Genomic DNA, 14,875 nt, shown 5'->3' on the forward strand with positions numbered 1-14,875 from the left:
TCTCTAAAAGTAGAAGTCCCACTATGTACTTTCTGTCTTTACTGACAAGCAATTGGATTAAGAAAAATGTTCCAATCCTGTTTTCTTCAGAGGTTTGCACTTCACATTAATCAATTGGATATAGGATTAAATGGGAAGAATGCAAATAGAACGACAATTCAAATAGGAGACACAAAAAGCTTTAGCAAAGCCCAGGAAAGTTCAAAATCATCCTGAAGTAAATGACTTTCGGTTGGTTTTGTTGGGAGTTTTTTAATGCTTTTATAGGGTTTTTCTGAGTTTACTGAGCGACATTCTTTTATCAGCAATTTTTTACTACCACACCCAGGGTAGAAACCACAGAGCTGGTGTAAAAGTGTGCAATCTGAATAGTATCCTACTGGGTATCCAATAGTTGTATTCTGGACCCTTTGATATTAACCTGTATTTGTTGGCCTTAGCCTTGAGACTATCTTATTCTGGCCTGATTTTTCCCACCCTGATGAATGAATTTATCTTACCAAGGAAGTAAAGCCCTGAGATAGATACTGGCAATTGACCAAAAATTGCAAAACCCTCCCTCCCTTCTCTCTTATGCACCAGCCTGGTTCTGATGCTGTCAGCAAATTAGAAGTGTCAGGTTTTCAGGTTTTAATAAAAAAAAGAAGAGTTTATTCACAATCACAGTTACCTTTTTAATTAAGAGATTTTTAAGTCCAAACTAATAATAATAAAACAAATGGCAGTGATCTATTACCCTGAAACCTTGATTAAGCAAACAGTAATTCTGTAATAATATATAAAGCAGAGAGATTGCTGCTGGGAAAATCCTGAACTGCCTTAAGACAGAGCACCCAAACAAACCAGCACAAAAATTTTCAAAGCTAGTGATTAAACTCTACTTTCTTGTATTCTTTGGAAATAAAGACCACCTGGTGCAAAACTTAACTGTTTATTTCAGTCTTTTACTGCATGATGGGAGTAACAGCCCCAATCACACTGCTACTGTACCCAACAAAAATATACCAAAAAAGGCATAGCCTGCTGAAGAAACAGCACAGTATTGTCACAGACTGGACATAGACTGAGTGGGCAGGAACTTTCACTTCTAACTGCACTTTTTCCTGCTGTCTTCCTGTATGACCTTAAGCAGATCATGAAGGTCCCTGATCCAGCTAATCACTTATGCACATGCCTAGCAGTGAGTGGTGACAGTGGAGTCCCCAGCAGCCGAGCTCAGGGACACACTGGCAGCCTCCTACAGCCTGATCTCCCTCCCGGTGAACACAGGGAGGCCCAAGTCATTAACTGCAATGTTCATTAGTCAGCCCTGCTGAGACCCAGGCAATCCCAGGATGGATTCACTGTAGGCGGATGTTTGATGGGCCATTATCCAGCAGCTCTCTGCCACTGTCTCTTGGACAGATGAGTGGAATCAATCATTTGGGCACCAGTGAAAAAACAGCATATGTGTTCTCACTGCTCCCGCACCGCTGACGCCATCAGGCACCAGCTCAGGGAGCTGAACCAGCCGAAAGCTGAAAGATCCATGCAAAAGGAATTAGTGCCTTAGCCTTCCCAGCAAGTCCATCTGTGCCAGCACCAAGGCAGCAGGAAGGGTGGGGAGGAGGGCAGGCAGGAGAGAAGAGGGGAAGCAGGACCTGACTCCAGGTGACAGGTTGGGAAGGTTCAGCTGCAGTATCACACCCCCAACCAAGGTGGGGCAGAGGAGATGTCTGGGTGTGGTGACCTGTTTAAAGCATTGAACTCTCTCACAGCCTGTGAAAATCAACATCTTGAATTTTAAAAGGCTGCTGTTTGTACTCAGTGTGTGCAAGGGAACAGCTCAGGAGCACTGATATCTTACACTGTCTCCAACGCTTCTGCAGAGACCATAACCTCAGTTTCACAGTCTGTTCTAGGGACACAGCATTTAGTTGTTTTTCCCCAAGAGGCTGTGTTTGTGCATGCTATGCCTGAACAAACAGTTGGCTATACGAATTATTTAGAAGTCACTTCATATTCACGTTTCACAGCTGAAAATACATCTCAGCATCCAACGCAAGGTGGATCAACACAACTTGGTTGAGCTGTTGGCTGTTGTTAGAAAATCTGGAACCACTTAGATCAACTGAGCCTCAGCAGTCGGTTAAACATCCTGTGCTGGGCATTCTGGCGCAGCAGGAAAGGCACTGAAAAGCCCAGCAGTAAGGAGGCAGCTCAGGGAAAGCACTGCTCCTGCATGTCCCAGCCCAAGCTGGAACAGTGAGCTCTGAACGGAATAAATGCCATGGATACAGCTGATGTAAATGTGGCCCATGGTAAAAACATATCCAAACCAGTAGCTCTTCCTGTATGTTGTATTTCTTTTGTTACTTCCCTCCACATTTCAATTTCTAATTGGGAAAAAGGGCCAAATTACACGTTGATGTAAAGTGGCGTAACTCCATGGAAGTACATGAAAAAGCAAATCATCTGTGCTAGCAGAAAACTCAGTTACAAACAATCCAGTGTCACAGAGGGATGTAACACTACTTCCAAAACAACAGCACATCTTGGAAGGCAAATCATTTTGGTTACCACTTAACATAGTGGGATCAATTCAGGCATCTCCAAAACAGCTCACCCTGTGCAGCAAAAAACCGAATATATAACGAGAAGATTTATTTCTGAAAACACTGTCAACCCATGCTGCAGTTTCAACTACCATTTAATATGCAGCTTAACTGATTGCTAACTGACCAACAAATTGATTTGTATCTTGCCACTCCTTCTCCTGCATAACAGAAAAAAGTACCTTGAACTATAAAATAAAAACTACTTCTGTGGTCAAAATAATAACAAAATAATGAAGTGTGGAACAAAAGGAGCAGGACACAGCACCTGTTGGAAACTCTCTCTCAAATGGCTTTGATCTTCAGGATGGCAGAACTCTAAAATATCTTTCCCCAGAAGATCCTAGAATAAAACATAAAGCTATGTAAAAAACCCAAACCACAATACAATTCCACATGCAGACCTGCAAGTAATTCTTGCGAACACAAGATCTACCACCCTTAATGGGGCTACTCAGTTAATCAGGGATGAGCCACACAAACAAGGTTTGTAGGCATCATGCCCCATGTTTTTACAAAAAAAGTTTAAGTGATTTTCTAACACCTGTGAAATGGTATCTTGAAAAGACTGACATCTACTACTACAGCTCATTTTATGGCACTATTTTTTGTAAAAACATTTGTAAATTTAAAATAAAAAAGATATGAATTAGCAAATGAGCAAGGAATTACTTTTGCCTCTAAATCGCAACTGTTGGGAGTTATCTGAGGGAGAGCTGTGGTTCATTTACTATTCTGCTCAGTTCTGCACTAGCCTCCTGTTCAGAGGAGCAGATGTAAGCCTAAAGGAAAATAGATGCTGTAAATTATGTTTGCTTACTGTTCAAGAGATTGGCAGAATCAAAGGTCTACAGGACTAAAACTCTCTCCAAGCACTGTTAACTTTCTATCACAGAAATGTCTTCATTGGAAAGCTGTGCAAGGTTCAGAACACTCTGCTGTTAGCATTTTAATCAGATCTAAAGGTATATAAAGACACCCCACACAGAGGCATGGACAGCAAAGAAAAACGAACAGCATTTAGTGCATGATGCATGAACTACCAGCTACAAATAATTCATGTTTGCAAATGGGATTTTCTCCATTAGCTCAACCCACTCTGCACATTCCCAGTGGTCACAGACCTGGGGCTGGTAGCCAATGACGCTGATGCACCTTGGGTCCACGAAGGTGATGACCCCATCAGAGTTGTGCCTGGACAGGAACTCCGTGGGAACCGACATGCCGTTCATGTCCATGCACACGGGAGAGCTGGTCACCTAGGGCCAAGCAAGTCCACACCACAGTCACCTACAGCCAAATGGGACTCCACAGCTAAAGAACAGAGTCTGCTGGCAGACTGCTAACTGCTAAAGGAGGTCATAAATAAAACAACAGCACAGATAAATGACAGAACAGCCTTTAGGGCAGTTTGCAGGGCAAGCATCTCACCCCATGGCATCTATCAAGGCTCAACAGCACAGCGGAAAAACAAACACACCACAAGTTCCCAAGAAGGGGGGATACAGTGAGGACAGAAGTCCAGCTGGATTCACCTCACTTTGCAGCACATCAGGCATCATGGTTCCTATCTTTGTCAACCAAGAATGAAAGACTTGCAGAGGACAATACTGGCCACTCATTTTAGGATAGGAAGCCAACCCATTATCTGTAAACATAACCAACAGGACTGTTCAGACTAAACACTCATGTTTCAGGTAACATGAACCCCACCTGAAACACCTACAGAACATGAACCAAGTCCTCCAGAGGCTGAGGTAGGAGACACTAGACCAGCAAGTGGCTGCTTATAATGAAAAACACAGTTCTCTAAGTATTTCTCAAATCTCACCAGAGAGAACAATGTGTTTTCAGCTCTCTGCCTGAAATCTGTGCTATAAGGCCACTTCATACCCATTCTTTCCCACTGGAGCTACAAAGGAGACCACTGATTTTCTTACAACTTCCAGAGCTATCTCTGCTAACAATGCAAAATGAGCAAAATCTCATTTTTTTGCTAACTTGGAGTTGATTAGCCAGTTAACTGTACGCAAGATTTCAAGTTGCTGTTACAGAACAAGAGTTTCTAATTTGTGCACCCTGACTCCTTTCTGATTTAAGCCACCCACAGAGCTTCCTCCTGCCCTCCCTCACATACCCCAATGGCTCCTCTCAAGTAACAGACATTTTGACACCACTTGGAAATCATCTTTCTTTGGAAGCTGTAACACACAAACCCCCATAACTTCCTTCTTTCCATTAGTGGAAGATATTACTCTTGATTATGAAAGCATGATTAACCTAAAAACCATCCCAGAGTACTTCTGTAGCTCTTGCATGGCCATGGAGAGCCACTCTGCAGACGTGCTAACGCTTGCAGGCTGTTCACCTTGGGTAAGACAGGTTTGGCACCTGTGAAAGGGTCAATCCACCTTGTCAGGAGGAGTGATCCCCTCCTAGCAGATGGCAGCGAGTGCAGGGGATCATGCAAGAGGCTCAAACATGTTCACCCATGGCAGAATTCCCAGACCAGGAAGATAAAATCTGTCCTCCCTGCTGTGGTGAAGGAGACTCACCACGACTGCTTTAGCTCAGAGCTCTGAACTCTGCTCAGCAATGCACAAAGGAAGGAAATGCACTACAACAATTGCAACTGTCTGCACAAAAAGGAAGGAAAATTCTGTTCTCCCAGTTCCTTCAGCTCGCATCTGATCTGAATGCACAACACAATACAGGCTGAGAAGAAAGCTATGGTTCCTGAAGTGCCTCTTGACTACCTTATCTTTACCATTTTCAGAACAACTCCTGCAATCACAGTTTTTCAAGTAGTTGATTAGCTGGAGAGAGAATGAATGGAAAAATGGCAGGGAGCGCATCACTGGCTTTGGGGGCCACTTTAACCCAGCATCTGCAGCACCTGTACTGCCACGTTTGTCACTACCCACAGTATCCCAGCCCTACACATCCTAAAGACTGGCAGGTCTGTACACACTCATCTTCAGGAGCATCTCTGCTGTTGTTACTGGATTAAGTACACATATGCACCAAAATCAGCTTCATTTTGCTCTGCTGACAAGTTCTAGACAAGTCACTGACTGCACAGACATCAAGGCACTTTATAAACTGGAGGTATATTACAAGTTACAGTCTAGTAGCAAAACAGCGTGCAGATCTTTTACAACTACACCAGAACAATGATCATGCTTTCAGAAATAGTTTGTATATGGAAAGACTGGCATTACCTGAAGCCTTCCTATTGCCACGAGGCAGTATTTACTACCTTGTCCCACATCAGCATCTTCTTCTGGTATCGTCATTCCTGGAGCAAATGATAACAAATACTGTTATAATTAGGAAATTGTGATAAATAGAGATGCTGCTGTCCTGGCTCTGTACTTTTCTAGATGTTCTAACTCTTACACAATAACCTTATTTTCCCCTCTAAGATTCAGTCATTATTTCTGGGTTCAGATCAGATGATCCTTCTCAGTTGTGCTCAATCCTACATACCTCACATGTATATACACAGTACCCATAGCAGCAATTTTGATTGCTGCAGACAAAGCAGATGTTAAAATCCCATCATACACTGAGATGGCCAGTAACACTTCCACGAGTGCTGCTGCACCAGCAGGAACCATGGGGTCACTTAATATGGTCAGTGAATGCATACTATGTTCAGTTTTCTTCGTGAATAATATCTTATAATGAGCCTTAAAAACAAGGCACAGCCTAAATTAATCATTAATTCTGTGCTCATATTTAACAGCTGGTTTTACTTTTTTCTATAATGGCCCAAACGTGCGTCGTTACGTTGGAAGACTGAAAAAATGTGGATGCTTTGCTGACACTGCTCGTTCCAGCTGTGTAACAGGAGTAACTACCATAAACACAGGAACAGTTTCAAAACATACATGTGTACTATTTTCCATCTCAGCATTTCACAAATAGGAACATTCAGATTAGCACTGTTTGCTTGCTTGTTGGCTAAGCCTTGAGTTAAGGCTATTTCCCAACTCCAGTACTGAGATACCAAGCTCGTATGAAACACTTGAAAAAACATCCTCCAGGACTGACACCACTGACCTATTTTAAGTGATCTATAAAACTCTTTCACAAGGGTTTTTAAGGAACTCAGTCATAACAGGCAGTGAATCATTTAAAAGACACTTAAAAGCATTAATGGAATTAATTGCAAAGCAGCTACCATTTCTGAAACAACAGCCACTTCATTCTCTAAATGTATAATCCCCAGTAGAAGTCAATCTCTGGACAGTGCAGAGGATGACAGCACACCACTTTCTTAAATGACACCTCTAAAAACAGCTAAAAATGCTGCTGAATGAACTGAAGTCATATCTAAGGATGTTATTTTGTATCAAAACAGTGGAATCTTATCTGACAATCAGTGTCTAAATAGCACTTTACAGGTGTTTTTTGGTCCTCTGATGCCATGAAGATTTTTTGCCTTTTTATACCCCTGTCATACCTTTTTACAACTTCTGTATTCTTAGTGCTTTTTGCCTCCATTCTTGGACTTGTTTGTTCAGCTAGGAGACTAAACATTTTAGAAGCTTCACAGGTAGGGGTTAGTGTGCCCCAGAGCCCAAGGTCCTCTCCAGAACACATTCTGTAAACCAAGATAGAACCATCCAGGGGAAGGTTCCTTGGGGAGGGGGGCTCACTTGAGCCTCTCATTGGGGAATCTCTGATAGATCTGCTAATTAGTAACACCTATAATGTTATACCCGATCTTTTGGGGGTGCATTGCAGTGTGCACTGAGGTGCATATGACCTGGACGTGTGCACCTGAGGATCCTTAAAATAAATACCAAGGTAAAATCCCTTTTTCCCTTCTAACCGTGTATGACTCTTGATTTTAAGACCAGGAAAAGGCATCACTCACTGAACTATAATAAAATAAAATAAAATACAACAAGTCTGAAAGAAACCCCCCCCATGTTTTTGTATAATATATTGAAAGTTGTTGTGCAATAATTTCACAGTCTGGGGGGCACAACATTATTTACAGTCCCCTGCTGGCAACCAGAATTTTATCAAGGGTTCTCAAGAGCTTTACAAAGGAGGAGCATTATCGTCCCATCTAACAAGTGTTGTGTTAAGGACGCAACTCCTGGCATTTTAGCTGGATAACCTTAACCAAAACATCCCTTTCAAATGGAGTTTTCCATTTGAGAAGGACAAATTTTAGGAATACTCCTTTCATTTCAAAAGCTTTTCCAGTCATTTCCTTAGTGGCACAGAGTATTGCAAAGGACAGCAAAGACAGAGCTGGACAGCTTCCACTTTGCATAATCTTTTTTTCTCTTCAGCTTTCAACAATGCTTTCCTTTTTGGGAACTTGGTCCATGCTTGCTACTGCTCAAATAAAATCAAAGTAACATGAACAACCTCCAAAATTAAACCTAGCTAAGAAACATTATTTCTGATGTCACTCTGTTGACAAAGGGAGGCTGTTGTCCTAATTTTCATCTTTTTTTTTTTCTCTTTTGCCCAAGATGGATTACATTTGGTCTGTATAGCACATTGGAAAATGTATTAGTTGGGTTATGCCACAAGAGACTCTATGAATAAAAACCAATCTGCCTGGAATTAATCAATACATGACCCAGTGGATTGCTAACCCCTTCCCAAAGTGCCTAGAGGAGAAAATATGCAAAATAATTGTCTGCTTCTCTGCAATGTAGGTGCTATTACTGGCAGCATTCCATATAGAGAAATTATTTTCTTTACTCTTCAGCTGATATTTCCAAAGATTCAACTCTGGGTGTCTTTATATGGGAGGGTGCATTTGCAGACGAGATTTACTTTTGCTTTAGCCCATTTCCTACTGAACACACTCCAGTATGGACAGGTAAATAAAGATGTGCACTGCACTTAATACCAGTTTGTCCAGCTCTTAACACAATGTAATATTGCTCCTTAACATCACCAAGTACCATCATTATCTCCAAAAAAAGTTGTAAGAGCTTGGAGGAAAACAGCCACGAAACTGATCTTTAGGGGGCACCAACAAAATAAACACACTCCAGTTATTCACATTCTTTATGTGTAACCCTGCAAGAAGCTTTATTTCTCAACACCAAATATGCACCCCTCTTGAATAATAAATACAGCACTGTGCTTCCTGAGTTCATATCAACAATTGGCACAGCTAAGCCACAACTGAGCATCACAAATAAAACGCTGTGCCGTCAGAGGCTATATTTAATTTCCAAGTGTCCTTCACACCAGCAAACAGTTTCCCACAGGGCAACAGCATGTGTTGGTGTGGACACAAGGAACTTTTCAGTTTTCCCAATGAGCTTCCAGTTGGCTCTAACAACAGAAAAGCTTCATTTTCTGCTTTCTTTCTCTACCCTTCTGCCCCAAATTTTCTGCGAGCCACAGAACAGCATTAGTTGATTTATACTTTTATTTCACTACACTAAGAAAGAAATTATTTCTAATTCTTTGGAAAGATGGAATTTAAGTGTCCAGTGGTCACTGGCAATCCCCTGATAATGCCTGTCTCCATTAGAACCATTTCTGATAGTTACTTGCCAGGGAAGGAACTACACTGCCTGACTTTATCTCCCATAGAAAACAATGGAAAAAGTCTTCCACAAAAAAGGCTGTGGATAGCATACCAAGGATAAAAATCTCATGAAAAATCCCAATAAAAACTAAATTAATCACTCGTTCAAAAAAAATAAATAAAGCCTTAAAAATGACAGCATTGCAAGCAATATTCAAGCAACTATTTTGTTTTGTATTGGAAGAGGGAGTACTTTGCACAAATGTCCAGATTCTGGCCAAAACTTTAAAATAACCTAACAGCTTTGGCATGCTGTGGTTAAGATGTTACCGTAAGTCTGACTTGGAAGACTAAAATGTTTCTTTTTTAACTAAAGGAAAAAAAAAAAAAGATTTCAACATTATCTGAATTTAACATTATTCTGTGACTTTTTATTTGAAGTTTTTGAAACATGTATCTATCTCTTTTCTTCACTATGTGCTTTCTGCAGATCCTTGCTTTGATTTACAGAAAACTACCAACATCCTGACAGACTTTATCTTCTCTCTCCACCAAATCCTATGGCATGAAAAAAAAAAAGCAAAACAAACCTATTAGGAAAGTATCATATGGACCACAGAGGACTCATTTCCTTCCAGGAATGAGATCTTCAGAGGGGAGAAAAACACAGAAGAAAAGCAAATCTTGCTTAAGTTGTAAATGGGAAGAAAAACCCAGAAGAAGGTCAGCACTTCTCAGTTTTATGACTGGTTATGAACTTGAAGCACTGTCTAGGCTGAGGATCACAAATTCTACCTGTGCTGCTTTGCTGGGAGCTGAGGGACAAAGGCTGGACTCGCTGCTCAGCCAGTTTCACACAAGGGGTCCTTTGACCTCATTTAGAATAACCCAACACCACACTCATTATTTAACCAAACACACAACATGACTGGCTGCAACATCCATCTGAAATATCTGACTCCTTTTTGCTTTGACTTCCACACCAAGTTCACCCTGATTACTTGAGGCCAACACATAATCCATGGGGATATGTGTGTAGGTATCTTATGCCAGGTTTTGCACTTGATCTTAATTTCACCTGTCTTTTTAGCCACAATGGAGGAAAAGGAACAGACCATTAACATATAGCCTGAACGGAGGGCAAGGCATGATGCTTCCTGTGTTTTCTCTCCCTTTTCTCAGTGAAGAAGGGGCTGAGGACAGTCTGTCAGTACATGAGCCTTGCTGCTCCACACAGGTGAGAAAAAACACAAAGGTAGGCTGGATGTGCAAAAGTGTTTTCACACTGAACATAGATCTGAGCCACAACACAACAAACCCAGTCCTTAAAATATGCCACCAGCTGTCTGTAGCTTATTCATTTTCACCTCTTTGAAGTACTCAAATGACTTCAGATTTGCACACACTCCTCACTGCAGCAGCACACAGTCTGTCACACCAATAATGATCACAGAACAGTTCTTCTCTGGATACATCTGTATCAACACTGATTGTTTTATTCAGTGCGGGACTAAAAAAACTGAACAGTGGCCACAGAAAATGCAATTCATCCCAGAAAGAGAAAATACCAAGTGCTAAATAAATGAGACTAAGTACAGATTAAGGGCATTTGGTAAGATTTGTTGTTTTGCTTATGAACAAATTGTATCGTGTATTAGCTATATAATGCACATGCCACACTGCATGTTTTGAAAGAAAAGGATCTGGAGTTTATATTAGAGTGTCCACTTGGCAATTGAAAAATAAATGCAAATTATCTTTTCAACTGCTGAATTTTTAAACAGCTGTGATTTAGCACAAGCCCATTTATTCCCAAGAATCCAGAGATGACGCAGGGCTTGCTGATTCGAACAAAGTAATTTTATTACAGGGTAGAGAAGCCTTGGCAAATTCCATTACTGCTGTGGTTATCTCATTTGCTTTGCAGATTATGGTTGAATTACCACTGGAAATCAGAACAAATGCAGTGATGTTGTCACTTATTTACTCAAACATATAGGGGAACAATTCAGCCTATGGATATTCCCATTCAACTTTGAAAGTCAATGGATACATGACAATCACCAATACAAAGTGGGGAAGACTGGGAGGGCAAATAAACACTCATGAAAAAGGCCTCGATTCAGTTCTATGTGCCCTGAAAAAGGCACTCAGACATGACTAATAGGAGTAACAATTTCGATGGTAACATAAAAGACCACTGAAATTCCACATAAGGCTGCCAAAATCAAAAACATCTCCTAGGATTGTGCTATAGTTTGGAGGCATGAACATTGTGAAGGAGCACTGGGATATCATAAGGGAGCACCATGTGATTTTGAGGAGTGGAGTAATAGAAATGGGATGAAATCCAACATTACTAAATGCATAAGCATGCACTGGGGGAACAGTAACAGTCATAAGCTAAAGCAACAGAAATAGGATGGAACTTGGTATTACTAATTGAAACATCACACAATTCAAAGCAAGATTTGCAGTTGAGAAGTGAGAAGAAGGCAGCCTGGAAGATATATATATATTTATATCAGATGTCTTAGGATGCCTGCAGGATGCAGCACACCAAAGAGAAGGATGCTGTATCCTACACTGCCAGGCAAGACAGGAAATATTGTTTGTGTAATCCATCTCTACAATCTCATCTGAAACAGGAATGTATAGTGCCAGCGACCTACATTTTGAGAAGGGGAGTGAAAACAAGAACAATTGCAGAGAAAAGTCACAAGGGTAAAGAGAATGAATTTTGAGAATGGAAAGTAGAAGTGGGCTGGATTGTCTTTGCAGAGTCCAGGCTGACAGGGTATAACCTCCTTCTGGAAATGCACCAGAACACTGGAGAGACACAGAGGCACAAGGCAGGAAAATTCCCATAAAGTAACTGACCTTCAGTGAAATAAAATCTCCCCATAAAGCAATGAGGATTGAAAATTAAAGAAGCTGTTAGGCATGGGAAAGCAGTGATGTTTTGGAAGAGCTGAGATGGGGAAAAGACCTCACCAATACCAGCTGGGATTTGCAATGTGATTGATACCTGGGCACTCAAAGACCCAGAAGATCCTTTTAATCCCATGCTGCTGTCCTGCAGAACTGGTGGCTGAAGGGCACACACTGCCAACGTCAGGACCTAATGCTGACATGAGCTCTTGCATCTGCAGCTCTGCACCAGCAACACACACCCCTGAAGAGTCAGATCTCTTTAAACCTCCCACAACATGCAGCAAGATTCTCATTCAAGCTAAACAAAATCTTATTTGACCTCCACCTTCCTGAGGAGACATCCCATATATCAAGGTTGAAATTCCATTATGTTTGGAATTACCAATAGAAAAGTAAGTCTTTTTGTAGAAGAAAACAGAACAGAAAAAAACATCCATTTTCAGAGCACTTTACAGACACTGTGCTCTCACACTTTTGAGATAGAAGCAAAATTGAAACATCTTGACTCCTATTAAATCCTATTAGCAACAAGAGGGGAAGTTTTCCTCTGCTTCCGAAACTGCCTTGCAGCAGAAAACCAACAAGAAGTTCACATCTGCATGCTGGTTGCACCCATTTGGTACAAACCACCTCGCAGGACTCATAATCCCTGGATCAATGTGATTTATGGCCGTGGTATACAACCACAAAAGGGCAGGACAGCTCCTGGTTAGATTCACGCCAGCAGGCGCTGTCGCATTGCAAACAACCTCTTCAACTCCTGCCAACGCCAAGGTCAAGGAACCCCGCTCATAACGAGGTCTGGATGAGCTCCACTGTCTCCTCCTGGAATTTTTCAAAGGTAAATATTCCCACATGTAACACCGAGTTCCAGCAGGTAAATGTTTTTCTCCGTAGATCAAAGCAATATGCCAAGACTTGATTCCCAGAAAAACAGCCTCAAACCAGAATTTATCACAAATACTGAACGTTCTCGAATAACACCATCACTGTGAACATCCATGTGCCTAAACTGAAACGACATGTTTTCATAGAGAGGTGCTTGCAACTCAGCACTTAAGTACAAAAGCATTAACTGGTGTTTTCTAGAGGTACACATGCTTTGCATCCACCTTTTTAAAATCAGACCATTTCTATGTTGGTTTATCAACATAAGTTGAAAACTTTTGGCCCCAGTTTCTGGAATCCTGCATTACTGGTAATTCCTACAGGCTGCTCTGTGACAGTGAAATTGAGAAGGGTGCCACGTGGAAAAAGGGCACTGAGTAACCTCAGCTGATTTTTTCTTACCAAAAGCTTCTCAAGGTAAGCTTTAATTGGTTACCACACTACAGTTCTCCCTGTTTTTCTTGCAGCATGCAAACTTGAGCCAGGTTTTCAGCTGTCCTAAGGACAGTTTGGTGCACACCGCCTTCCACGAGGGATACAAACCTGCTGGTGGCCAAGCCTTGATATAGCCAGTGCAATGGACAACAGCATACTGTGCTTCACCTTCTTTCACCGGGCCCAGGCCATTCCTGAATGAACAAGAAACACAAAAACATCCACGTTGATTGATATGAAGAATAGCTTTATGCTTTCAAACTATGAGTACTAGTGATTTACCAGTATTTGCAAGTTATGTTGGAACCACCCAAGCGTCAGCCTAGGGTCCTGTACACTGCCAGCTCTGTTATGTTGCTACTCAAGCTGTACCTGTTTTCTTGTAATATTTCTCTGAGAAAGATATTGAAGATTGATTCAGAGATGGAGCTGGTGTAAGACAAAGAATTGGAGTGACACTTGCAAAGACATTTTGTTTGCAAAAAGATCCAGTGGGTGCAGGACCAGGTAACACTCCTGGAGTGGGCATTAACCCAGTGGCAAGTGAGAGGGCCGAGGGCAACTACAGCTGCTTTGTGGTAAATCAAGTAATAGTACCTGTATCTTTTTCTCATGGTGGTTATTCTGTTCAGAGGTAAATGATCCAGAGGAGCATTTCCACACCTAAAAGTAAATTAATACTTTAAAAAGCTAAAAAATTAATATAAATACACACAATGAAAATTTTGAGATCTTTATTACCATATGTAAGTAGGCAATTATGGATACTTATTTCTGGCAAAAAGTTGCATGTTCATGTTTTTTTAGAACGTGCTGCTTCCATAGGCTGAGCTTTTTAGGTGTGCTACAAATATTTTCTTTGAGAAAAATAAAAGAGACTAGGAAAAGATTCCCTTCCAAACTTCCCCAGCCTAAAGACTATTTGAAATTGATATCCCACATGTGGCTAAAGAACAGACACACTTCAAAATGCCATAAAACGAGTGTGAAAACTAGAGAAAAGTATGTCAGGTATCCCAAATATCCACACAGATCAATCTCAGTCTTCCTACAGCTTCCCTGAACAGAAAAATTCCACTGCCATCCACCAGCTACAATGTCTGTAGACATTAGGATAATGTTTGCAAGATCAAACTATTTACACTGTCAAGTAACTTTGCTGAAGACTTGTTCATGTGTATTTTGTGATATTTGTAAGTATGCCTAACTGTATAATTTCAACAATCCATCTGAAGCTGAGTAAATAGTTTGAAGGGTAAAAGCAGTTCATTTTTAATGGAAAAATAATAACAATGAAAGAAGCAACCACAACGAAAGTTCACATTATCTGAGGCTCATTCCTCCCAGAAGGTTTTCTTTTTATTCCTTGAATTTTTTTTTGCTTAGCAGTCACTGCCAAGGAGAAGAAATGAACAACTAAAATAAGATTTAGAAATACAAAAACAGTGGGGTTACTGGCACGTGTAAAATCACTCTCATGTACTGGAGTTTATAGAATCAGGGTGCT

The 14,875-nt window shown here is 41.0% G+C and overlaps 1 protein-coding gene across 6 annotated transcripts in view; it reads right to left on the minus strand.

The window, feature by feature from the left end:
* ARNT2 (aryl hydrocarbon receptor nuclear translocator 2) overlaps positions 1–14,875 on the minus strand; it is a 98,954-nt gene that overhangs the window by 26,930 nt on the left and 57,149 nt on the right. For 5 of the 6 annotated variants that reach the window (XM_048317594.1, XM_048317597.1, XM_048317592.1 and 2 more), the window contains 5 exons: positions 13,966–14,031; positions 13,477–13,562; positions 5,816–5,892; positions 3,719–3,853; positions 2,863–2,937 (listed from right to left, as the gene is read on the minus strand). In XM_048317594.1, coding sequence (XP_048173551.1) covers positions 2,863–2,937; positions 3,719–3,853; positions 5,816–5,892; positions 13,477–13,562; positions 13,966–14,031 — 439 coding nt within the window. The remainder of the gene's footprint in view (positions 1–2,862; positions 2,938–3,718; positions 3,854–5,815; positions 5,893–13,476; positions 13,563–13,965; positions 14,032–14,875) is intronic. The other variant, XM_048317598.1, reaches the window with a different exon arrangement.

The sequence above is a fragment of the Corvus hawaiiensis genome, chromosome 13 (genome assembly GCF_020740725.1).
Source record: "Corvus hawaiiensis isolate bCorHaw1 chromosome 13, bCorHaw1.pri.cur, whole genome shotgun sequence".
In the NCBI taxonomy this organism is placed as follows: domain Eukaryota; kingdom Metazoa; phylum Chordata; class Aves; order Passeriformes; family Corvidae; genus Corvus; species Corvus hawaiiensis.